This window comes from Bufo gargarizans, chromosome 4 (genome assembly GCF_014858855.1).
Source record: "Bufo gargarizans isolate SCDJY-AF-19 chromosome 4, ASM1485885v1, whole genome shotgun sequence".
NCBI lineage: Eukaryota > Metazoa > Chordata > Amphibia > Anura > Bufonidae > Bufo > Bufo gargarizans.
Window position 1 is genome coordinate 501,135,547 of NC_058083.1, and position 27,553 is coordinate 501,163,099.

Below are 27,553 nucleotides of genomic sequence, written 5' to 3' on the forward strand. Positions count from 1 at the left end.
CCGCAAGATGTCCTGGGGTATTTGGCAACGAATCGCTGAATGACTAAGTTCAGGACATGTGCATGTCATTTTGCCCTGTTTCAGCATGCTCAGCAGATTGGCACCGTTGTCACACACCACTTTACCAACTGTCAAATTGAGCGGGGTTGGCCACTCATCGGCCTGTGACCGCAGAGCTGAAAGGAGTGCAGGACCGGTGTGGTTTTTGGCTTCCAGGCACCACAGCCGCAGCACAGCATGGCAACGTCTCACCTGGCACGTCGAATAGGTTCTGGGGAGCTTGGGGGATGCAGCAGAAGAGGCGGAGCAGTGGAAAAGGAGCAGTCAGCCGAGGAGGAGACGGAGGATGGAGTAGGAGGAGGAGAAGAAGAGGCCGGCCGGCCTGCATACAATCCGTGGCAGCACTGGCGCACCTACAGGGGGGGTCCAGCAGGTCTGGACCCCCCCTAGAACAACCAGGCAAAAAATTTTTTTTTTAATCCTTCAGGGCCGCACCGCCGATCACCACAGGCGGCGCGGCCCTGGATGTAATTGTAGCGGCGGCGGCTACGGCGGCGGCGGGGGGCAGTAGGAGATGAGCGCTTCCATTGTGGAAGCGCTCATCTCCATATCTGTGCTGCGGCAGGGGAGGGAGAGGTGTGTCCCTCCCCTGTTCTTCTGATAGGCCGCAGGCACTAATGCCTGCAGCCTATCAGAGGCCGGCTCTGGCGGCGCGATGACGTCATCATCGCGCTGCCTGAGCCGGGAAGCACAAAGCAGGGACACGGGCCGGAAGAGGCTGCATCGCATCGCTGCTGGTAAGTATCGGTGTATTTTTTTATTTTTTATTTTTTTTGAGGGGGGGGGAGCTGGCACTATGGGGGGCACTATAAAAGGGGAGAACTGCACTATGGGGGGGCACTATAAAAGGGGAGAACTGCACTATGGGGGCACTAAAGGGGAGAACTACACTATGGGGCAATAAAGGGGAGAACTGCACTATGGGGCAATAAAGGGGAGAACTGCACTATGGGGGCACTAAAGGGGAGAACTGCACTAATGGGGCACTAAAGGGGAGAACGGCACTATGGGGGCACTAAAGGGGAGAACGGCACTATGGGGGGCAGTAAAGGGGAGAACGGTACTATGGGGGGGCAGTAAAGGGGAGAACGGAACTATGGGGGGCAGTAAAGGGGAGAACGGCACTATGGGGGCAGTAAAGGGGAGAACGACACTATGGGGGCAGTAAAGGGGGAGAACGGCACTATGGGGGGCAGTAAAGGGGAGAACGGCACTATGGGGGGCAGTAAAGGGGAGAACGGCACTATGGGGGGCAGTAAAGGAGAGAACGGCACTATGGGGGCATTTTTTGGGGGGCACCATGGGGGAGAGGAGCACTATGGGGGCTCTAAAGGGGCTTTTTGTTTTACACATTATGGGGGGGCACTATAGGGGAGAATGGCACTATGGGGCATCTGGTGGCACTATAGGGGCATTATTTGGGGGCACTAAAGGGAAGTGGGGACTCTAAAGGGTTCTTTATTCTTATTGGCACATTATGGGAGCATTATTACATCTGGTGGCACTAAGGGGGCATTTTTTTTACTGGCACATTATGGTAGGCACTATGGGGGAAAGGAACACTATTGGGGCATATGGTGGCACTTAGAAGGGGCATTTTTTACTGGCATATTATGGGCGACACTATGGGGAAGGGGAGAGGAGCACTATGAGGGCATTTGCTGGGGCACTATATAGGGGTATTTTATACTGGCATACATTATGGGGACATTAGCTCAACAGCGGGTACTAAGCGGGGTTACAATCATTTTTGGGGGACATTATCTTTATACTATTAGTGTCTGGGCGCAGTTATTTTTTTAGAGAACTGTGTGCCAATAATTGTTGAAGGGGGCACTATCTGTGTGGTAGCAGTATTTACAGGGGGGCTGTTTCTGCAGTATAGTATTGGGGGCACAGCGGGCACAGTATTGGGGCACTATCTGTGTGGTAGCAGTATTTCCAGGGGGACTGTTTCTGCAGTATAGTATTGGGGGCACAGCGGGCACTATCTGTGTGGTAGTAGTATTTCCAGGGGGACTGTTTCAGCAGTATAGTATTGGGGGCACAGCAGGCACAGTATTGGGGGTGGCAGGAAAGGGGGTTCAGAAGATGTGAAGATGATGGAAATGTGGGAAACTAATGTCTGTTTGTTAATCTCTGCAGAGACGGGAGATGGCTGAAAAATCATCATGGCGGTCTGGTCTGAATGGAGAAGATGAGGAAAGAGAACGTCTACAACAAAGGTGACATCACTGGATGTAAGAGGTAGGGGGCGCTATTTACTAGAGGAGATGCTCCGGCTCCTCCCTTGCCGTTTGCAGAAGGAGGATTCAGAGCTGGGTGAGGACAGCCAAAGGGGGCAGCAGGCAGATGGTGGGGGGAACCACAGGCCTTGAGCAGGATCGGGGGAGGGAGGAGAGCGGAGGAGGAGCTTCCTGGCTGCAGCCGGCTGTCTATTGTATGATGTGAAGCAGACAGTGCAGCCAGGACAGACTCCCCCTCTCTCAGTATGATGTGTAGAGACAGGCCGCAACTATAGAATGTCAGCTGTACAGTGTTTGTTGGGAGTGGCCTCTTATATGTAGGAGGGGCTTTTAATAATGGGCGGGGCCATTTTTTAATAATTCGCGCGCCGCATTGTTCTTTTCCTGCAGGGCTTTTAGAATCGCCAAGTAAAAGAATCAGCGCAACACACTACACCCCCGTCCCTGCAGTTTTAAATATAAAGGGGGCTTTGAAAAATTGAATTAGCACAGCACACTACACATGCCACATTTTTTTGCCTTTCGGACCCCCCCTAGACAAAATTCCTGGGTGCTCCCCTGCGTGGCAGTAACACCAAATCCACATGGGTGCCATGGGATACATGCTTGATGGGCTGTCAGAAGGTTCAACCAGTGGGCAGTAAAAGTTATGTACCTTCCCTGCCCGTGTTTGCTAGACCACGTGTCTGTGGTCAGATGTATCTTGGCACCAACACTGCCAGAGATATATTAACTTGCCACTGAACGTGGCCATATAGTTCAGGGATGCTCTTCTGGGAGAAATATTTCCTTCTGGGGACCTTTCATTGTGGTGTGCCAATGGCCATACATTTTCTAAAGGCCTCCGAGTCCACCAATTATATATGGTAGTAGTTGGCGGGCTATCAGTTCCGACAAGCCAGTGGTCAGCTGTTGGGCAAGAGGGTTATCCGGCGTCATAAATTTTTTACGCTCGAACATTTGGGCCACGGAAGCCTGCCTTGTGCCAGATGAACGCAACGATGGCATGGTGGAAGGTGGAATGGAGGACAAATGGGAGGAGAGAGGAGAAGAAGAAGAGGCAGGACGTGGAGCGCTGGGAGTGTGGCTTTGTGGGTTCTGACGGCATTGCTCCCACTGGGCTCGGTGATGGGAGGCCAGGTGCCTTCTTAAGGCAGTCGTCTCTAGGTGAGTGTTGGGCTTACCGCGACTTATGTGTTGACAGCACAGGCTGCAGATGGCAACACTATTGTCAGCAGCTGACACGTTAAAAAAAAGCCCACACTGCAAAGCCATGTGCCGGCGTCTTGGGGGCGCAGGATATGACCGTGCATGGTGGATGGCTAGCTCCTGATACATTTGCAGTCTGCTTTTTACCTCCTGTGCACTGGGAGTTCTGCCTGCTTCTGCTCCCTATCTGCTGCTCCATCTCTCCCTCTGAACTCCCCTCCTCTTCCACTCCTGTGGGCACCCACTTGACGTCCATCGACACGTCATCATCGTCACCTTCAACACCACTGATATTAGAGATCTCGGAGTAGGCAGCAACAGCGGGGACCACCCTCCTTGGGCTGTTCTGGGTACTGTCGTCAGACTGCTTGGTGGCGGCCGTTGCTACCTCCTTTTCCTTATCTGTTGCAAAGAATGGCTGCGCATCGGTAAGGTCTGGGAATGGATGGGGAAATGTTTCCTCTGATTCGAGTGGAGGAGCTATTGTGGTGTCTTTGGGGGTGCACACAGCAGAGAGTGAGGAGGGTGCAGATACAGAGGATGAGGAGGGTGCAGAAGCGAACCACTCAACCAACTCTGTGCCATTTCTCCCCCTCCATGTCACATTTCTCCCCCTCCATGTCACATCACCCCCTGCTTTTTACATCACCCCCTTTGTGTTACATTTCTCCCCCCCATGTCACATTTCAACCTCCATGGCACATTTCCCCCCCCCCCCCATGTAACATCACCCCCTCCATGGCACATTTCCCCCCTCTATTAATGTTGTGTAAAAATAAACATGCTCCTCACCTGGGCCTGTTCCCGTCTGCAGCAGCTCCCCTTCTCCTTTGTGTGGTCCTGGTATCTTCTCTCTGTGCTCCCAAAAAAACTTTGAGGACCTTTCCCACTCAGCCATCAGTGGCTGCAGCTGTGTCATGTGTCAGACCAGTGATTGGCTCAGCGGGAAATCACTGCCCTGACACGTGACACAGCTGCGGCCACTGATTGGCATAGTGGGAAAGGTCCTCAAACAACTTGTCAGGACTCGGGAGCCCAGAGAGAAGATATGAGGACCACCACACAAAGGAGAACAGCTGCAGTGATTAATGAAAAAAAAGTTACATTTTTCCGCCCCCCCCCCCCCCCCCCCCCTTCTCAGCGCCCTTAGGCGGCCTCTTGGTCTGCCTTATTATAGCACCGGGCCTGAGAAAAATCCTGAAGAGCCAGTGCAGAGGATGGGAGTGGTAGTGGCCCTGATGAGATGTGTCACTGTGTACTCCCTCAGGCCAGTGCAGTGGAAAGGTGCTTTAAAGACCCAGGCCAGATGTAAAAGTAGAAAAGTCTCTCTTTACTTAGTGCAAAATATAAGTTGTGATAGATCCAGCATTAGTAGGCACAAAGTACAATTCCTGTCACCAGATGAGGAGGTAGGGTGGCTGCGAATGTGGCAATTAAATGGCACTTCAGATGTGCTATCTTGTTGATGTCTCTCTCTTATAGTTCTGGCTAACAGCAGTATGCTGGAACTTTTAGAGATAGGTGTCCACTGTATGATACAGGCTTGGAGTTACAGTTGCAAGAAAAAGTATGTGAACCCTTTGGAATGATATGGATTTCTGCACAAATTGGTCATAAAATGTGATCTGATCTTCATCTAAGTCACAGCAATAGACAATCACAGTCTGCTTAATCTAATAACACACAAAGAATTAAATGTTACTATGTTGTTTTTTTTAACACACCATGTAAACATTCACAGTGCAGGTGGAAAAAGTATGTGAACCCTTGGATTTAAAGGGTTTCTACCACTTTGAATTCACATAATTAGCTTCCAGACACTAGCGATCCGCTAGTGTCTGCTCTGCCAAACTATCCTGCTATAATAGCTTTTGGGGCAGCCGTTTCGCTAAAAAAAGAACTTATATTGATATGCTAATGACCCTCTAGGTGCTATGCGGGGGTCATTAGCACCAAGAGGATCGGTCTACCTTCTCAAGATGCCGCCGTCCAGCGCCTCCCTCCAGCCCGCCCATCTGCTTCGGAATGCGATCAAACGGACGACTTCACGCGCATGCGCCGTGCGCGGCTGTATTCGGCGCATGCGCAGTGAATGTCCGACCGCTTCCCTGCTCAGACATCTCCACTGCGCCGGCGCCGATGACGTCATAGTGCTCCATCGGCGCCGGCGCAGTGGAGATGTCTGAGCAGGGAAGCGGTCGGACATTCACTGCGCATGCGCCGAATACAGCCGCGCACGGCGCATGCGCGTGAAGTCGTCCGTTTGATCGCATTCCGAAGCAGATGGGCGGGCTGGAGGGAGGCGCTGGGCGGCGGCATCTTGAGAAGGTAGACCGATCCTCTAGGTGCTAATGACGCCCCCATAGCACCTAGAGGGTCATTAGCATATCAATATAAAATCTTTTTTTAGGGAAACGGCTGCCCCAAAAGCTATTATAGCAGGATAGTTTGGCAGAGCAGACACTAGCGGATCGCTAGTGTCTGACAGCTAATTATGTGAAAGCGAAGTGGTAGAAACCCTTTAATAACTGGTTGAACCTCTTTTGGCAGCAATAACTTCAACCAAACGTTTCTTGTAGTTGCAGATCAGACGTGCACAACGGTCAGGAGTAATTCTTGACCGTTCCTCTTTACAGAACTGTTTCAGTTCAGCAATATTCTTGGGATGTCTGGTGTGAATTGCTTTCTTGAGGTCAGGCCACAGCATCTCAATCGGGTTGAGGTCAGGACTCTGACTGGGCCACTCCAGAAGGCGTATTTTCTTCTGTTTAAGCCATTCTGTTGTTGATTTACTTCTATGCTTTGGGTCGTTGTCCTGTTGCAACACCCATCTTCTGTTGAGCTTCAGCTGGTGGACAGATGGCCTTAAGTTCTCCTGCAAAATGTCTTGATAAACTTGGGAATTAATTTTTCCTTTGATGATAGCAATCCGTCCATGCCCTGACGCAGCAAAGCAGCCCCAAACCATGATGCCCCCACCACCATACTTCACAGTTGGGATGAGGTTTTGATGTTGGTTTGCTGTGCCTCTTTTTCTCCACACATAGTGTTGAGTGTTTCTTCCAAACAACTCAACTTTGGTTTCATTTGTCCACAGAATATTTTTCCAGTACTGCTGTGCAACATCCAGGTGCTCTTGTGCAATCTGTAAACGCGCAGCAATGTTTTTCTTGGACAGCAGTGGCTTCCTCTGTGGTATCTTCCCGTGAAATCCATTCTTGTTTAGTGTTTTACGTATCGTAGATTCGCTAACAGGGATGTTAGCATATGCCAGAGACAAGTCAACAATTCTTAATAGTAGGTCTTCTGAGAGCTCTTTTGTGCGAGGCATCATTCACATCAGGCAATGATTCTTGTGAAAAGCAAACCCAGAACTGGTGTGTGTGTTTTATAGGGCAGGGCGGCTGTAACCAACACCTCCAATATAATCTCATTGATTGGACTCCAGTTGGCTGACACCTCACTCCAATTAGCTCTTGGAGATGTCATTAGTCTAGGGGTTCACATACTTTTTCCGCCTGCACTGTGAATGTTTACATGGTGTGTTCAATAAAAACATGGTAACATTTAATTCTTTGTGTGTTATTAGTTTAAGCAGACTGTGATTGTCTATTGTTGTGACTTAGATGAAGATCAGATCACATTTTATGACCAATTTGTGCAGAAATCCATATCATTCCAAAGGGTTCACATACTTTTTCTTGCAACTGTATGCTGGCCTGGATTTTGCTTAGGTGATGGGTGTCTGAACCGTATACCCTCACCTGCAGCAGGGTCTGTAAAGTTGTGATTGCTAGATACTCTTCTGACTGAACATGCTGTAGCTTCCAAGATGGAAATAGTCTTGGTTCTGTGAACCTCTCTGGGGTAATGGTCTCACAGGAGAACTGAAGGCTCCTTGGAGAAGGAGCTAAAGCATGAGCTTCCTTCCACCACTCTGTCTGGGCTCCATTCCCCCTCCTGGCAGGAAGTTGGACCAGCCCACTCCTACCAAGAGAGGAGGCACAAGATGGCTAACCCTGTCCTTGCCAACCATACCTCTGCATACTGGTGTAAAGTGCATAACATAGCATAACAAAACATGGCAATACATTGGTCTGCAGTACTGCACATGCACTAATTTTCTTGGATCAGGCACATAGATGCATTAATAAAATGGAGGGGTGAATAGTCCCCTTTAAAAAAAAAAAAAAAAAAACACACACATGGGACATAGAAGAGAAATGTGGTCATGTGAATCAGGTGTTGTGGCAGTGGTGATTCATAGATAGGCTTAGAGATGAGTAAAGGTTTGTAAAATTCGATTTGACTGCTTCGCCGAATTTAACAAAAAAATCCACTTTGTGATGAATTACTTTAGAAGGTCGGGTTCAATGACAGGGAACGGCGATTGCACCGCTCCCCATCATTGTACCCCTCAGATGCCGCGTTCATAGCTGATCGCGGCATTTGATAGGAATAATACACTCTAAAATGTAAAAAAATATTAATACTCACCTGATCCATTTGCTTGGGATGGGCCGGTCGACACCATCTTGTTTGAAGGTCTAGCACCATACCTTACCGCGCACAGGATTTCGGCCGAGATCTTCAAGCGAGATGACGGCGGCCGGCCTGTCGTGAGCAAATGGATCAGGTAAGTATCTTGTTTTTGCTTGTTACACTATTTCAGGTTAAATTGATTCGCTACCTCGAAACACGAGGAAATTCTGGTTCGCGGCGAGTTGAATTTATCCTGAATTTCGTGGACTTCGATTCGCTCATCACTAGATATGCTGTTTGATCTGAACACCATCCTTTTCAGTGTATGTACCCCAAAGACCTGCTATAAATACACTGATATATCTATCCCCTACAGCAGGCATGCTCAACCTGTGGCCCTCCAGCTGTTGCAAAACTACAACTCCCATCATTCCCGGACAGCCTACAGCTATCAGCCTACAGCAGGGCATGGTGGGAGTTGTAGTTTTACAACAGCTGGATGGCCGCAGGTTAAGCATCCCTGCCCTACAGCTTAATATCACCTGCTGCATTCACAGTGTACATGATAAAACTCAGCCTGCCGGCAGCTGCCACAAGGGGGCGCTCAGTGGATATGGATTTACCCAGCCACACACAACACTCAAGGTGCAAAACAGAGGCAAGTAATAGCAATACCAGATCAGTCAAAAGCAGCTTGTTGACGGTTTCCACAGTATAATCTTACAGCATTTTAGGGCTCTTACACATGTCTGTCCACGTCAGGTGCTTTAGTTATGTGATGTCTGGCTATCCTGCTCATTCACATCATGAAACAATTGAATACATTTTCTTATGTATTTTTTTTACAGGTATTATGTGGAAAACTCCACTGAAGTTTTATTTGAAAAGTGGTTTCACTGTGAAGATCTTGGAACACAACTCAGGCCAATAATTAATGAGTAAGTCCAGTGGAGTATACAGATCTCATAGGGCCCCATAGCAAAACTTAATATGGGCCCCTTGCCCCACCCAGTTTCCTAGTACATGTGTGTCAGCCACTCCCAGGCAGGGTGGTATATAGAGCCCGACACCGCAGATTTCTGATGAATTCGCAATGTTTTTTTTTTAAGAAGAAGACCTTTTAATTTAAAAAAATGTGATAAAATAACAAGTCCTTCTCCCTCATCTGCTCTGGTCAGCTCAGTGTTTTTTTTACTTCAACGGGAGCTGTAAAATCCGTATGTAGTGAGCCCGAGACAGTTCTGTAATATAACTGCTATGTCTCATCTGGTGACTTGGTTCAGCCCCTTGTCTGGCCAGTCTCGAGGTCCAGGGAAGGTGTGGTGCAGCAGGATGTAGACCGATGTAGCAGAGCCAAAGAACTGGCATGGCAAAATGTAGGCCTGGTGCAGTAATGTAGCAGAGCCAGAATAGTGGTGCTGAGCTTGATGTAGTAGAGGTGATGAAGTGGAGCTAAACGTAGTATATCAGGACTGATGTAGTGAAACGGAACTACACGCAGTGGTGTTGATGTAGTGGAGCTGGACTCGGTGTAGCAGGATTGATGTGGTGGAACAGATCTTGAAGCAGTGAAGTTGATGTAGCTGAGCTGGACTGAGGTAGTGGAATAGAACCTGATGCAGCGGTGTTGTTGTAGTGGAAGTGAACTTGATGCAGCAGAGTTGATGTAGTGATGCTGGATTTGATATAGCAGATCTGATGTGGTGGAACTGAACATGATGCAGCAAGGCTGATACAGTGGAGCTGGACTTGGTGTAGCAGGACTGATGTAGCAGAACAGAGGTTAATGCAGCAGAGTTGATGCAGTGGAGCCAGACCTACTGTAGAAGAGCTGATGTTGTGGAACTCAACTTGATGCAGCAGACTGCAGCAGTGATCACCTAGAAATGAGTGGGGCTGCACCCTGAGTCACAAGTGTGCCATGACCGCAACCCCTGAATGGCAAAAAGTATAGCAAAGAGAAAACCTGCAGCTTGAACCCCAAACATAATTGATGTGCTGTGGATTTTGAAATGGTGGCCTTTGGCTTCTCTACACGATTAGAAAAATGCACAGATAAGGCTACTTTCCGTCATGGATCAGCAAAAACACTTCCGTTACTGATAATACAACCGTCTGCATCCGTTATGAATGGATCCGGTTGTATTATCTCTAAAACAGCCATGACAGATCCAGCGCTAAAACCATTGTACGTCAATGGGGGACGGATCTGTTTTCTTTTGTGTCAGAGAAAACGGATCCTGCGCTATTGACTTACATCCGTCTTGATCAGTGTCCCATGACGTACACTCAAAATCACTGCTTGCAGCGCATTTGTGTACATCATGGGGAATCAACCAAACGGAACGGAATGCATCCTGTTGCGCTCCGTTCCAATCAGTTCAGTCTTGTCCCCACTGACAATAAATGGGGACAAAACTGAAGCGTTTTCCTCCGGCATTGAGATCCTATGAGGGATCTTAATAGCGGAAAGGAAAACGCTGGTGTGAAAGTAGCCTAAAATGTTTGACTACAAAAAAAAAACATTTGTAAAAATGCATGAAATCCAAAAAACAATGCCAATAAAAAAACAATGAGTGAAGAAAGCCATAAAGGTTTTTTTTGGAACTCCCCCAAATTCAGTAATTTTCTGAAGGCCAGGAATGTTAGGCTACTTTCACACTAGCGTTTAACTTTTCTTTTATTGAGATCCGGCAGAGGATCTCAATACCGGAGAAAAACGCTTCAGTTTTGTCCCAATTTATTGTCAATGGGGACAAAACGGAACTGAACAGAGTGGAGCGCTCCAAAATGTATTCTGTTCCGTTTAGTTGTGTTCCCATACCGAGAGCAAGCTGCGGTTTTCTGTACGTCCTGGGATGCGGAGCAAGACGGATCCAGCATGACACACAATGCAAGTCAATGGTGCCAGATCAATTTTCTCGGATGCAATAGAAAACGCGTTGTATTATCAATAATGGAAGAGTTTTTGCTGTTCCCTGCGGAATCAGGCAAAAAGTGTGAAAGTAGCCTTATATAAGAGCTAAAAAAAAGCTTTAATCACCTGCTCATCCCCATGCTGTTCTATGCAGTCTATCCTGGCAGTCTAGCTATCCAGCACTGCATTCCATGTAACAGCTGCAGCCAGTCACTGGCCTCAGTGGTCACTTGTAGTCGGTGACTACTCATTCACATACAGGTCCTTCTCAAAAAATTAGCATATTGTGATAAAGTTCATTATTTTCTGTAATGTACTGATAAACATTAGACTTTCATATATTTTAGATTCATTACACACCAACTGAAGTAGTTCAAGCCTTTTATTGTTTTAATATTGATGATTTTGGCATACAGCTCATGAAAACCCAAAATTCCTATCTCAAAAAATTAGCATATCATGAAAAGGTTCTCTAAACGAGCTATTAACCTAATCATCTGAATCAACTAATTAACTCTAAACCCCTGCAAAAGATTCCTGAGGCTTTTAAAAACTCCCAGCCTGGTTCATTACTCTAAACCGCAATCATGGGTAAGACTGCCGACCTGACTGCTGTCCAGAAGGCCATCATTGACACCCTCAAGCAAGAGGGTAAGACACAGAAAGAAATTTCTGAACGAATAGGCTGTTCCCAGAGTGCTGTATCAAGGCACCTCAGTGGGAAGTCTGTGGGAAGGAAAAAGTGTGGCAGAAAACGCTGCACAACGAGAAGAGGTGACCGGACCCTGAGGAAGATTGTGGAGAAGGACCGATTCCAGACCTTGGGGGACCTGCGGAAGCAGTGGACTGAGTCTGGAGTAGAAACATCCAGAGCCACCGTGTACAGGCGTGTGCAGGAAATGGGCTACAGGTGCCGCATTCCCCAGGTCAAGCCACTTTTGAACCAGAAACAGCGGCAGAAGCGCCTGACCTGGGCTACAGAGAAGCAGCACTGGACTGTTGCATGTCATTCGGAAATCAAGGTGCCAGAGTCTGGAGGAAGACTGGGGAGAGGGAAATGCCAAAATGCCTGAAGTCCAGTGTCAAGTACCCACAGTCAGTGATGGTCTGGGGTGCCATGTCAGCTGCTGGTGTTGGTCCACTGTGTTTTATCAAGGGCAGGGTCAATGCAGCTAGCTATCAGGAGATTTTGGAGCACTTCATGCTTCCATCTGCTGAAAAGCTTTATGGAGATGAAGATTTCATTTTTCAGCACGACCTGGCACCTGCTCACAGTGCCAAAACCACTGGTAAATGGTTTACTGACCATGGTATTACTGTGCTCAATTGGCCTGCCAACTCTCCTGACCTGAACCCCATAGAGAATCTGTGGGATATTGGGAAGAGAAAGCTGAGAGACGCAAGACCCAACACTCTGGATGAGCTTAAGGCCGCTATCGAAGCATCCTGGGCCTCCATAACACCTCAGCAGTGCCACAGGCCGATAGCCTCCATGCCACGCCGCATTGAAGCAGTCATTTCTGCAAAAGGATTCCCGACCAAGTATTGAGTGCATAACTGAACATAATTATTTGAAGGTTGACTTTTTTTGTATTAAAAACACTTTTCTTTTATTGGTCGGATGAAATATGCTAATTTTTTGAGATAGGAAATTTGGGTTTTCATGAGCTGTATGCCAAAATCATCAATATTAAAACAATAAAAGGCTTGAACTACTTCAGTTGGTGTGTAATGAATCTAAAATATATGAAAGTCTAATGTTTATCAGTACATTACAGAAAATAATGAACTTTATCACAATATGCTAATTTTTTGAGAAGGACCTGTATAATGATTGAACAGGTGAGCAAGGCTTCTTATCATTTTGTAACATTACCGCCTTTCAGCAAATGTTTGGGGGTCTCAGAGAAGTTTTTTTATCTTTTATTTTTACATTTCTGTGAGTCTTGCAGCACCATTAAATTTGCAACCCCTTTTACTCTCTTCTACAATTTTAATTACAAATTGCGCTTGCAGCACATTGCTTGTAGTACCTCCTTTTCGCCTGTAGGTGTCAATAATCTTACAGCTTTCTTTTAGAAATGTTATCAGCTCACAAACCATACTGTATGTGTTATCTACACTGTATACCATATAACATGACCTAACAATGAGACTTTTCTAATGTTTCACTTTTTTAGATTTTTCAACTCAAAACAATATAACACAGGAAAACCTGACCCAGGTAATTATGACTATCCACCCGCTAAAGCATTAGGCCTCTTTCACACGAACGTGTGCACTCCGTGGCCGTATTGCGGACCGCATTTGCGGATCCTCAATACACGGGCGCCGTTCCGTGGGCATTTTGCATCACGGATGCAGACCCATTCACTTGAATGGGTCCGCAAATCCGGAGATGCAGAACGTAAGCGCGGAACGGTACCTTACGGAGACATTACTGAGTGATTCCGTGGGGTTTCGTCCCGTGCTTCCGTTCCGCAAAAAGATAGAACATGTCCTATCTTTTTGCGGAACGGGCGGATCTCGGACCCATTAAAGTAAATGGGTCCGCAATCCGCTGCTGCTGCCCCACTGTGGGTGTTCGTGCATTACAGCCACTGGGCGCACACAGCCACGGGGCGCACACATTTGTGTGCAAGAGGCCTTACCCAGTTGTTCTGAGCGCTGGAAGGTGGAGATCTGAAAGCTTTTATTGTCTTTAAGATGAATGAATGTACAGTCGTGGCCAAAAGTTTTGAGAATGACACAAATATTAGTTTTCACAAAGTTTGCTGCTAAACTGCTTTTATATCTTTGTTTCAGTTGTTTCTGTGATGTAGTGAAATAGAATTACACGCACTTCATACGTTTCAAAGGATTTTATCAACAATTACATGACATTTATGCAAAGAGTCAGTATTTGCAGTGTTGGCCCTTCTTTTTCAGGATCTCTGCAATTCGACTAGGCATGCTCTCAATCAACTTCTGGGCCAATTCCTGACTGACAACCCATTCTTTCATAATCACTTCTTGGAGTTTGTCAGAATTAGTGGGTTTTTGTTTGTCCACCCGCCTCTTGAGGATTGACCACAAGTTCTCAATGGGATTAAGATCTGGGGAGTTTCCAGGCCATGGACCCAAAATGTCAACGTTTTGGTCCCCGAGCCACTTAGTTATCACTTTTGCCTTATGGCACGGTGCTCCATCGTGCTGGAAAATGCATTGTTCTTCACCAAACTGTTGTTGGATTGTTGGAAGAAGTTGCTGTTGGAGGGTGTTTTGGTACCATTCTTTATTCATGGCTGTGTTTTTGGGCAAAATTGTGAGTGAGCCCACTCCCTTGGATGAGAAGCAACCCCACACATGAATGGTCTCAGGATGCTTTACTGTTGGCATGACACAGGACTAATGGTAGCGCTCACCTTTTCTTCTCCGGACAAGCCTTTTTCCTGATGCCCCAAACAATCGGAAAGAGGCTTCATCGGAGAATATGACTTTGCCCCAGTCCTCAGCAGTCCATTCACCATATTTTCTGCAGAAGATCAATATGTCCCTGATGTTTTTTTTGGAGAGAAGTGGCTTCTTTGCTGCCCTTCTTGACACCAGGCCATCTTCCAAAAGTCTTCGCCTCACTGTGCGTGCAGATGCACTCACACCTGCCTGCTGCCATTCCTGAGCAAGCTCTGCACTGGTGGCACTCCGATCCCGCAGCTGAATCCTCTTTAGGAGACGATCCTGGCGCTTGCTGGACTTTCTTGGACGCCCTGAAGCCTTCTTAACAAGAATTGAACCTCTTTCCTTGAAGTTCTTGATGATCCTACAAATTGTTGATTGAGGTGCAATCTTAGTAGCCACAATATCCTTGCCTGTGAAGCCATTTTTATGCAACGCAATGATGGCTGCACGCGTTTCTTTGCAGGTCACCATGGTTAACAATGGAAGAACAATGATTTCAAGCATCACCCTCCTTTTAACAGGTGAAGTCTGCCATTTTAACCCAATCAGTCTGACATAATGATCTCTAGCCTTGTGCTCGTCAACATTCTCACCTGAGTTAACAAGACGATTACTGAAATGATCTCAGCAGGTCCTTTAATGACAGGAATGAAATGCAGTGGAAAGGTTTTTTGGGGATTAAGTTAATTTTCATGGCAAAGAAGGACTATGCAATTCATCTGATCACTCTTCATAACATTCTGGAGTATATGCAAATTGCTATTATAAAAACTTAAGCAGCAACTTTTCCAATTTCCAATATTTATGTAATTCTCAAAACTTTTGGCCATGACTGTACAATGAATATTTTCTTGACCCTATCCCCAGTGTTCACAGCACCGGCTGAGAAGGGACCAGTGTGAAAATAGGTTCCCTTTAATGACTTGACTTTCAGAATTCCCAACAGTCTGTCTTGTTGTCGAACTGCCTGGCAAACCATAAACCAAAGGGGTGTGGCTTATGCAAATGTTCATGAAAAGGGACATTTTCGGAGTGGGAAAGAGACTGGTTTAAATGTCCTCTTATTTGGGATTGAAATGTTGGTAGAAAATACAAAATATTTTCTGAGCTTTCAGCGTCTGGGCACAGGGATTATAATGTGATTTAATGCATCGGCACAGGGTTTGCTTAGCTTTAATATTAGGATGCAAGATTATATTAGGTCAGTAAATCAGCATTAACAGAGCGGAATATTAGAAATGCCGGTGATTGGAGGTTGCATTGGTAATGTCATTTCTGCTGAATGATGATTACCAGTGTCAGCCCCAGCTGCAAGGCGTAGTATCATTTCTATGCCTCGGGGCCCCATATGTACGGATGTGTTCACACATGGCGCAGTGCTCCATTTCAGAACCAGAAATAAAAAATGTTAATCACACGTTTGCTTCGTTTTTACTGTAGCAATGTGGCTTTCCATAGAAGTATCCCTAGAATGAATTGCTACAAAAGTATTCCCTGTAATAGACATGATTGTGTTATTCCGCTTAGGTCATGGTCACACAGGGCAGATAGGTTGCAGATTTGCCGGCCAGATTTTTACAGTAGCAATCAAGTGGGTGAGATTTGATCACATTTCATCCACACGTTGCAGAATTATTGATGTGGAATCCATGCAGCCGTTGACCTGCGGTGCAGATTTTTAATCAGCAGAATGCCAGTTGATGCTGCAGATTTTCTCCGTGGATTTTCTCCATTGCAATGCGTAAGGTGAAATCTGCTGCAAATCCAATTTCCAATATCCAATCCAATATCTGACTGATGAGGACAGGGCCGTCTTTATTATTGATTGGACCCTGGGCAAGAATTTACTTGGGCCCCCTGAATCCCGGCTTCCCACACCCTAGCATGCAATCACGCCCTCCACCACAACACACACACAAAAAACAAACAAGTGATATATATAATATAGCTTACAGTGAATTACTGTAAATACTTACAGTTCTGAAGACTCTAGCAGGCTCAGGATCTGGGCTCAGGGCTGGAAGTGGGCACCACTTTGCAGTTCAGGAAGGAGACCGGGGCTTGGCTCACCCTAGCTTTGCAGTGCCTTCGCGTGACGTCACGGCGCGTGGCGTACGCAAAGGGCAGGGGAGGTCGAGAGGAGGAGGAGCAAGCAAGTACCGTATTTTTCGCCCTATAAGATGCACCGGCCCATAAAACGCACCTAGGTTTTAGAGGAGGACAATAAGAAAAAAATATTTTCCATTACACCTCAGGTCAAACCACCAATCAGACCCCCAATGTTAAACAGACCTCAGCTGACAGCCCCAATCAGACCCCCAGCCTCATGTATCAGCCCCCCAGCCTCATGTATCAGCCCCCCAGCCTCATGTATCAGCCCCCCAGCCTCATGTATCAGCCCCCCCAGTCTCATGTATCAGCCCCCCCATTCTCGTGTGTCAGCCCCCCCAGTCTCATGTATCAGCCCCCCAGCCTCATGTATCAGCCCCCCAGCCTCATGTATCAGCCCCCCAGCCTCATGCATCAGCCCCCAGCCATCAGAGCAAATAAAATAAATAAACAACTTACCTCTCCTCCTGGACGCCGCCACTCCTCACCACCAGCGCTCTCTCTCTTCTTCCTGGTCCTCGACTGTCGGCTGTAAAGGCTGCGCACAGTGTGAGGTCACGCTGTGCGCAGCCACTGCACAGCCGACAGCCGAGGACCAGGAAGCGGTGAGTACAGAGCTTTCACCGCTTCCCGGTCCTTCAGTACTAATCAGCACTTCCATAATGGAAGTGCTGATTAGTATTCATCCCATAAGATGCAGGGGCATTTTTCACCCACTTTTGGGGGAAAAAAATGCGTCTTATGGGACAAAAAAATAATTTGTGGGCAGTGGCCAGCGGGGCTCAAGAGGCAGCTGCCTTGGGCCCCCCAGTAGTAACTGGGCCCGAGGCAGCTGCCCCTTTTGCCCTGCGTTAAAGACGGCCCTGGATGGGGATCCGACACCCTACACAGCTCCGTCCATTGTGTAGTGGACAGAGCTGGTTACTGCAGCGTCGCTCTCATTTGTCCCAGTGGGAGTAGCACTGTAGTAATCAACTCTGTCCACTGTACAATGGATTGAGCCGTGTACAGTAGTTCAGTTGATTGTCAGGGGTGCGGGGTATCAGAGCCCCTCCAATCGTACATAGATGACCTATCCTGAGAATAGGTGATCTCTTTTAAAATATTGAACAACCCCTTTAGGCCTCATGCACACGACCGTATGTATTTTGCGGTCCGCAAAAAACGGATGAGGTCCTTGTGCATTCCGTATTTTGCGGAATGGAACAGCTGGCCCCTAATAGAACATTCCTATCCTTGTCCGTAATGCAGACAATAATAGGACATGTTCTATTTTTTTGCAGAACGGAAATACAGACATACGGAAACGGAATGCACATGAAGTAACTTCTGTTTTTTTTGCGGAACAGACACGGAAATAAAATACATTTGTGTGCATGAGGCCTTAAGGTCAGTTTCAAATGATTGAGTTCATTGTGAGAAACCCGTCCCGTGTGGGAGCATGATTTCCCATCCTGGACCGTCTGTTGAGAACTGCACAGCCAATTAGGCCGCAGCTGCCTTTTATTTGACTAATGAAGACCGCACTGTATAGCCGGTCTTCATTGTTAAGGGGTATTCTCATCTGAGACAATGGGGACATATCGCTGGGATATACCCCCATTGTCTGATAGGTAGTCCACTGGGACCTGCACCTAAATCGAGAACGGAGTGGACAAAGTGGTGGCTGGAGGACTCCTGTCCGGCCACTACCAAGTGCTGTCTTTATAGAAGTGAATGGGAGCACACTGCGTATGCATGGCCACCAGTCACTTCTATGGGCCTGACAGAAATAGCTGAGCCAGTGCTCGCCTATTATTGTTGGCCCTATAGAAATGAATGAAGGGCGGCTGTGCATATGGAGTGCGCCCTCCACCACTTTCGTGGATCCATTTAGGAGATAGATAGATGCAGGTCTCAGCGGTGGAACCCCACACATACCAGACAATGGGGGCATATCCTAGTGATATGCCCCCATTGTCTCAGATGAGAAAACCCCTTTAATCGCTGTGTGGTATTGAAGGTTCCACGCAGCTTTTAACAATGAAGACCGGCTATACAGTGCAGTCTTCGTTAGTTAAAAGGGTTTTCTCCGGTTTTATTTTACCCAGGACCCCTGCTGATCAGCTGTTTTGAGCAGGCACTGGCGCTCCTGTGAGGGCCGCTGCCTTCTCTCAGCTCACCAAGTACAGCACCGTACATTGTACAGTGGCTGTGCTTGGTATTGCGCACAGCCCCATTCGCTTGAACGCCTCGTCACTGGCCTAGGAAAAGCATAGAGAAGAATGCAGCTCTCGTAGGATCGCAGCTGCCTTCTCAAACAGCTGATTGGCGGGGGACCCTCACCTATTAGATACTGGTGACCTAGGTCTTCAGTATAAAAATTTAGGAAAACCCCTTTAAATAAAAGGCAGCTGCAGCCTAATTGGCTGTGCGGTTCTCAACTGCAGCTGACCGCAACCCGAATGGATCACGACTGCACCGTGTGGTTGTACCTTAATGATTTCTAATGCAGGGTGTCCCTGACATAATTTGTAATGAATTGCACTGACAGCATTATGTCGGTACAATTCAATACAGTCAATGTCGGACAGGGGCACACAGCATTATAAATCATTATAATGCAATGAGGTCCTGTTACAAGAGCAGGATTCCGGTAGGGAAATCGCACTCCCACATGGAGCGTGTTTCTCACCGTGAACTCACTCATCTGAAAGTGGCCTAACAGAAACGTTTTGCTACAATTTTTTCGGACTACATTGTAACTTTTTTTGGGCAGTAACTTCTCATTCTTTTCTTTTCTTAAAGACCAAATACCAGAGAAAATTCCGTTCCCGCTAAATACTGAAAAAGTTCTGGAGCCCTTTTCCTTTCAGAGATGGCTAGATTCACACCACTTGGAAATAAAGACGAAAAAACATGTAAATTTGTTTGAAGATCGTTTTGAGACTAAGGTATGATATCCTGCGGGGAGCAACATAAAAATAATCTCATTTAAAGGGGTTGTCTCACTTCAGCAAGTGGCATTTATCATGTAGATAAAGTTAATATAAGACACTTACTAATGTGTTGTGATTGTCCATATTGCCTCCTTTGCTGGATTGATTCATTTTTTTATCACATTATATACTGCTTGTTTCCAGGGTTTACGACCACCCTGCAATCCAGCAGAGGTGGTCGTGCTTGTACACTATAGGAAAAAGGTAAAGGGCTTATCCCATAATTAATGTAAATGTCATATAGTACATGACAATCTCTTTCTAACACAGCTAAAACCAGCCCTGCACCCCACAGGGATCCAGAGATCTCCACATTCATTGCTCTGGTAGATTTATATCAAGCCGGCAGCTCAAGGGGAGTGTGTTTTCTGCTGCAGCTCAGGGGGCGTGTCCATGCTCCTCCTATCACAGCTCAGGAGGCAGTTGAAAGATGAAACTGAGCATGTGCGGCCTTCTAAGTGAGCAGGTCAAAGAAATAAGTAAAAAAACTGCAGATGGCGCTATATAGATGCATTTTATTGATTAACTCACTGGCTATGCTAAGTTTTTAATTAAATGCAATTACAAAAGTATTCAGATTCAGGTGCTGGTTTGAAAACTGTAGAATATTTTTCGTAGAACAACCCCTTTAATCAGTAATTTATGTGTACCCCAAAATCCAAAATGGTTAAAAACTACAACGCAAAAAATAAGCCCTCTAACAGTGACAATGATGGAAAAATAAAACATTTATAGCTCCTGGAAGCGACAATGAAAAAAAAATACAAAAAAAATTCCTTGATCACTAAGGCATCGCATTTTTCCCATCAGTTTAACGTATACAAAAAACATATACGTTAAACGGATGCCTCAGACTGATGGATCCTTTTTTTTTTTTACTGGACTCTGCAGGATACAAGAATGTGGTATGCTGTGTTTTTGTATCCTTTTTTTTTATAGAAATCATATTTTAGTGATCTGGGTTAATTAATACTTAGCTTTTATTATAGCTTTATAAAATAAATGAGATATGTCCCTCAAATTAGAAAAGGTAGGTAATCAAGAATTGCTCACAGTGTCCCATACTCGGGCGGGACTTTTACTGAAGGCAATAGTATAGTGTCCAAAATGATGCAAAGGGTGTTGGGCAAAAGGTAGCAGGTGTACTTGTACAATAGTGCCCTAAAGCCTGAAGGTGACTAAAACAGTGTATTTTAGTATCCAAGCCACAGGCTGCTATAGGTGTAGTGGCTGTGTAGCCTGCAGAATCCTACAAAGCAGTAAGACCTTCTATAGCTCGAATCTAGACAAATCCTTCACCATCAAGGATTTTATCAACTGCCGCACACGCGGTGTGATCTATAAGATCACATGCGTGTGCGGACTTGAATATGTCGGAAAAACGAAGAGGGAGCTGCGTAGACGTCTGGGAGAACATCTGGGTGATATCGCGAATGAACGTGACACCCCAGTGGCCCGACATGTCAATGAACATCATGGTGGAGACTCAAACTGCATTCGAGCCATAGGAATTGACAAAATCCCACCACCAACACATGGTGGTGATTGGGACCGTCTCCTACTACAACGAGAAGCACGTTGGACTTTCCAACTGGATACGGTATCCCCCAAAGGTTTGAATGAATCTCTCCACTTTGGCTGTTTCCTCTAGAATACCTCATGTCCAGGATTTCTGTTCTTATTACAGATCTAATTAAACAAATGCCTAATATTACCTCACCCTGCCTGTCTAAATCTGGCAGAACGGGCTATACATTATGTAGTACCTATTAACTGCCGTGTGTCATTTTTTGTTGACCACTGGCGGAAAATGAGAGCACCAAGACCGCAAAAAATACCACTAATTAATTTATGTTATATACCCATATCAGGGTCTTTTGAGTGCGTCTGTTGGACATATGTTCCGTTGCCCACAGATGCACCCTTATACGGTGCTTATATATCAATAAGCCTGTATATACGGACGAAATGCACATTTATGCTTTGTCCGTATTTTTGTATCTGTAGGTTTACAGAGTGCGCCTGTACAATACACATATTTCTGTCCGGCGCTCTCTGTATATTCTATCCTTTTCTTATGTATGTCGTTTATGGCAGCATTTGAACAATGATATGCAAGTAAAATAACAGCACTTCTTAGGTTGTAGCGTAATTATTGGAGCTAAGTTGCCAGTGCAATGGTCTTATTGACATAACACAAACACGAATACTGCCCAATAGAAGCTGCATACTGGACCCTGGCAACTATTTTTGCGCACGCGTGGCCTGGATGTATTCATTCATGCCATGATACTATGAGATACACCGCGTAATGCGCGTGTGCCATTGCGCATGCTCGGCGTCTACATGACGTGCGGGTATGACGCGCAAAGCAAGGGCAAACGTCATCATCGGCAGCCGCCATACTAGGCGACGGCTGACGTCATCATGACGCGCGACGTGCCGACATCTCGGCGCGAGGCTTCAAAAGAGAGGACGCGTTTGCACCAAGACCAGGTAACATACACGCCTGCGGCACCAACCTGTGCACCACAAGAAGAGAGGGGGCGCTTATATCTGTCCTCCTTTTTATCTTTACCGCTATTTGTTTGTGCACCTACCTGTGCGCTTCACCCTATTGCAAAAAGGGAGGGGGCTTTTTTCATCTGTCCCCTTTCCCCTATTCCCGCTGTCTGTTGTGCACCTACCTGTGCGCTTCACTCTATTTGAGAGCTACCATTCTTGGTGGCTCTCTTTTTCTTTCCTTTTTTCTGTATTTGCCCTTAATCATCCTTGGCAAATAAAGCTATATTTTCTGGCCCATAGAAATTACATTCCCCTGATGAGAGGAGGTTTTTTTTTCCCCTACCTCAGAAACGTGCATGTAGGGATCCTTTAGGGCCATATAGGGACCACAATTCCAGGGTTAGGTTCCGGACGGGGGCCCAACTAGTGGGACACCCCGTGGCTAGATCTAGAGGTTTATTGTAGGGCTGCGAGGGCCATTTAGGGACATTAAGGAGAACTTTCATTTGATCCCCTTCACAGTATCCTCCAACTGCCGCAACGAACCACCCTGTCTGACAAGACCGAAGCAAAGAGGTGTCCCGAGTATCCAAATTCTGTACGGTAGGACACCTGGTTTTTTCAAGCGGTGCCGCCGTGCACCTTATGCTGTGGATGCATCTGTGTATACTGTGTTACACGGAATTCCTTGCACCCATGTCCTTTTTGTGTTTTGTTTGTCGCTGTGCATATGTTTTGTGTTGTGAATTACTTGTTGTTATATTGTACGTCCACTATTGATGCAGGAGATGCTGGCACAATTTTATGCCATCATCCCAACTATCCTGTGGCTTGGATACTAAAATACACTGTTTTAGTCACCTTCAGGCTTTAGGGCACTATTGTACAAGTACACCTGCTACCTTTTGCCCAACACCCTTTGCATCATTTTGGACACTATACTATTGCCTTCAGTAAAAGTACCGCCCGAGTATGGGACACTGAGCAATTCTTGATTACCTACCTTTTCTAATTTGAGGGACATATCTCATTTATTTTATAAAGCTATAATAAAAGCTAAGTATTAATTAACCCAGATCACTAAAATATGATTTCTATGATTTATGCGAGTGATTATATGTGAATAATTCATATTCAACTTCAATTGATCCTTTTTTTTTACTAGCATATAGTCAAACAGAGGCATAAACGTGATTTGAACCCACCCTTAGGCCTAAAATGCTTACTGGGGTAAGGGGCTGAAATAACTGATTGGTGGTAAGGAGTGTAGGACACTTATCGTCTAGCTGATTCCAGTCCAAAATGAATAACGTAAATTATTTCTTCTTCATTTCAGGCTGCAGTGTATGGAGCAGGAGAAACACCAAAAAACACATTATATATAGAAACCTGGATTTGGCAGCTGGTGCGTTCAGAAAAAAACCCCCATTTAATTACCTATGTGGAGAAATTATAACGCAGTCAAAAATCTCACCTTTTTTCTTAATTTTTCACCCTTTTTCGTTCCTCCATCTTCTCAAAGATATATTTCAGAATAAATCATCATTATCTGATTGGTGGAGATCCACCCCCGCCGTGGTAGCTCCAGCCCCAGAGGTTGGCCCCAGAATTACATAGCTCCACCCACTGTGTAGTGGAAGGCCCTGGGTACTGAAGTGAATGGCATAGCACTGCAGTAACCAACTCCGTCCACAGCGCAATAGACAAAGCTGTGCAGTTTGGCCACCTAAGCTACTTTGAATATGATAAACAGCTGCAGAGAAATATGCATTTTATTCATATGCAAATGAGCAATTCGAGCACTCAGAGGAGGGGCTGAATATTCTGCGCACTGCTATGTAACACCCCCTGTGCTCTGCACACACACCCTCCACTTGATTGACAGGACTAGACATGCTGAGGAAAGAGATGTGTCCTAGCATCTATATTTCATATCACTATGTACTATAGCTTCACCACACTGACATCTGCTTGGAAAGCTAATATACATATTACTGCTTTATTCACAGGCAGAATATATCACTATAAAGACACCAGTAATATGTGTTAGCTTATAAGAATAGAAACACCATGTACCTCTATGAGGTATTTACATGCTAAGGGCTCATGCACACAAACGTATATTCTTTCCGTGTCCGTTCCGTTTTTTTTGCGGACCGTATACGGAACCATTCATTTCAATGGGTCCACAAAAAAAATGGAAGTTACTCTGTGTGCATTCCGTTTCTATATTTCCGTTCCACAAAAAAATAGAACATGTCCTAATGTCCGCATTAAGGACAAGGATAGTACGGTTCTTATCAGGGGCCAGCTGTTCCGTTCCGCAAAATACAGAATGCACACGGACGTCATCCGTATTTTTTGTGGATCCATTTTTTGAGGACTGCAAAATACATACGGCCATGTGCATGAGCCCTTACACACAGCTCTAGGACAGGGCTCTGCCCTGAGCATGTCTAGTCCTGTTAGTCACTGGGAGGGGGGCGTGTGCAGAGCTCAGGGGGTGTTACATAGAAGTGCTCAGACTGTTCAGCCCCGCCTCTGAATGCTCAAATTGCTCATTGGCATATGAATAAAAACGTTGATATCTCTGTAGCTGTTTATCATATAGACAAAATAAAAGTATTGTTTTAATCAGCAGTATGTCTGGTTTAATAGGGTTGATCCTGGTGACAAAGCCGCTTTAAATTTCCTCTTGCTTTTTGAAAAATTGCATGACTTTGCAATCTTAAAGGGGTTGTACAAGATTAGAACAGCATGGTTGTTTACTTCCGGAAACATCGCCACACCTGCCTATGGGTTGTGTGTGGTCTTGCAGCTCAGATCCATCAAAGGGCTTTTCCAAGCATGTGATACTAGTGACCTATCCTCAGGACAATATCTGATCAGTGAGCGTGTGACTCCCGCCACCCACGCCAATCAGCTGTTTGTGTGGCTCAGGTAAGCGGGGCAGCTTCCTTACAACTAACCTGGCACAGCGCTGTCCATTGGATAGTGGCTGTGCTTGGTATTGCAGCTCAGTAACCAATGAAAGTGATGTCACTGGCCTAGGGTGTGCTCAGTAGAGGCCGCAGCACTCAATGGAGTGCTGCGGCCTCTTCAAGTAGCTGATGTGTGGGGGTGCTGGGTAGTGATGAGTAGTGATGGACGAACATCTGCCGGGACGGTTCGCGAACGCGATCGTGCAAATGCGATCAAATGTTCGCGAACCGCAAGTTTGCAGCGGGTCCCATTCATTTTAATGGCAGGCGAACCTGAAAAACCTTCAGCTCATATTTGCAGCCAAGAAATAATTACTAGAACTGCACAAATAGTCCCACAACATAGACAGTGACATACCAGATGTATTATTCGAATTTGCGATCTCCATTTATTTTTGTTTTCAATGCGAAATATCGGCAATATAATTTTCGCGTACGCGCATGCGCTATAAAATATATTGGTATATAACACCCCACTTCAATCAGTTTTTTTGCGGGACGACTGGTATATCACACCAGTAGAAATTATTTGTTCCAATAACGCTTGTCCCTCTATATACCTGCAGTATCGCAGCAGAACCGCACACAACTGCCGCACAATACAAATGCACTATAATATACTTTCTATGTTAGAAAGTATATTATAACATTGTATAAGGAAGGCAATCCATTAGAATATACATGAAGATAAAACGTAACCTTTAATAATGTTACTATGAGAGTCCATTCACACGTCCGTAAGTGTTTAGCGGATCCACAAAACACGGACACCGGCAATGTGCATTCCGCAATTTGTGGACCGCACATCGCCTAATCTTGTCTGCAATTGCGGACAACAATAGGACATGTTCTATTTTTTTTTGCGGAAACGGAGGCACAGATGCGGAAGTGCAGATCCGCAAATGCGAATGCGGACAGCACATTCCAGCCCCATTGAAAATGAATGGGTCTGCACCCGTTCCGCAAAATTGCGGAAAGGATGCGGACCCATTTTGCGGACGTGTGAATGGAAAAGATATCCCTCAAAATGAAAATAAATGAAATTATTAAAGTTAACCAAAAAGCATAGATGTGGTCGGCAATAACAAGTGCTCGGCAGCACTAAATCAGAAACCATATGTCCTACCACAATCCGGGGGGTTCCAGTGCACATCCATGAATCCCGGAGGGAAAGCAAAAAACATCCATCCCTGGGCTAGATGATGATGTGGTATTGAAGGACAGGGTGGGCAAACAACTGTCCCTGATATTGGCCTACAGGGGGGTGCTATTCTGGCCCTGATAGCCTAACCACAGACCACCCACCCTGATAAGAGCGACTCCGTCCGGAACCTTACCCTATATAAAAATGGCCCTACTAAGCCCCTAGCCCCTAGCCCCTGACTTCCAGGTGATCACTATATAGATCTATGTGTTTTTGACTCATTATAAAAGTATATTATAAGTATATCGCACCCCTCTGTGTATTACACCTATCTATAGTACACCTATACCAGTCCTTAAAATGACTTTGATGTCCCTAAAAGCCTGTCACTGCCCCACACAGCAACCTCTCCCTACACTGTCAAAACACTGAATGTAAAATGGCGGCCAGATCAGGTTTATTTATAAGGTAGGGGGTATGCAAAGTTTGCCGCAAAAGAACCGCAAAGTTTGCCGCAAAAGAAATCTCTAGTGATGAGCGAAGTTTACTAAAATTTGATTCACAAACAAATTCGCTTTTTGACGAATTACTTTGTCATCGCTGATCACGGCATCTGAGATGAAAAATGAGGGCTTTCAGGGGTTAATCGATTAAAATAAAAAATCAATACTCACCTTATCCATTTGAGCGCGAAGAGGCCACTGGGGCCACCTTGATTGAAAATCCTGCGTGAAATCTTGTGCAGTGTGTGATGACGGCCGGCGCGGTGACGTCATAGGTCACTGCACACAAAATTTTGCTCGGGATCTTTAATCGAGATGGCCGTGGTGGCCTCTTCACGCTCAAATGGTTGAGGTGGGTATGATTTTTTTTATTTTTTTATTATTTACCACCATTTCAGGGAATATGGATTAGTTACCACGAAGCATGAGGAAATACGGCTTTGCAGCGAATCTAATTTTCCCTGAAATTCTGATGGAAGTCTGCTTTGGATTCTTCATTTCGCTCAAGCCTAGTGCTGAGAGTTGGACCCCCCATCGATCAAATACTGATGACCTATCCTGAGTTTCAGTGCCACACAACCTGAGGACAGGGGTGTTGTTGAAGGAAGTCGGCCATGTTTTACAAATGATGTGCAGTGGAGTCTGTAGGTTGCATGGGCACCATGATTGAGGTGAAAACGACTCGGAGCAGAGCTGTCTGTACAGTGTAATACACTCCATCCGATATTGTAATAAACCATAATATACTTTATAGTAACTTGCTGACAATACATTACAGGAGGGCTCCTCTGTGGTAGCTGCTGGTGACCAAGTTCTGATGTTAACTTCTGGAGACAGCCTTCTCCTACCAAAACAGTCTGTGTGAGTAAAGACATCAATCTGTCATGCTGTACTGTATAATTTAACCCTTTCAGGACCAAGACCTTCTTAGGTTCTGAATGTCCATAGCAAAATGTCACCTTTTAGAGTTACACAGAATAC

At 45.9% G+C, this 27,553-nt stretch overlaps 1 protein-coding gene across 1 annotated transcript in view; it reads left to right on the forward strand.

Moving 5' to 3' along the window:
* Positions 1 to 27,553, forward strand: part of HAAO (3-hydroxyanthranilate 3,4-dioxygenase) — a 67,807-nt gene that overhangs the window by 37,793 nt on the left and 2,461 nt on the right. Inside the window, exons 5-9 of the mRNA XM_044292470.1 lie at positions 8,846 to 8,935; positions 13,095 to 13,138; positions 19,249 to 19,394; positions 23,281 to 23,349; positions 27,351 to 27,433. Of these exons, the coding sequence (XP_044148405.1) occupies positions 8,846 to 8,935; positions 13,095 to 13,138; positions 19,249 to 19,394; positions 23,281 to 23,349; positions 27,351 to 27,433 (432 nt within the window). The remainder of the gene's footprint in view (positions 1 to 8,845; positions 8,936 to 13,094; positions 13,139 to 19,248; positions 19,395 to 23,280; positions 23,350 to 27,350; positions 27,434 to 27,553) is intronic.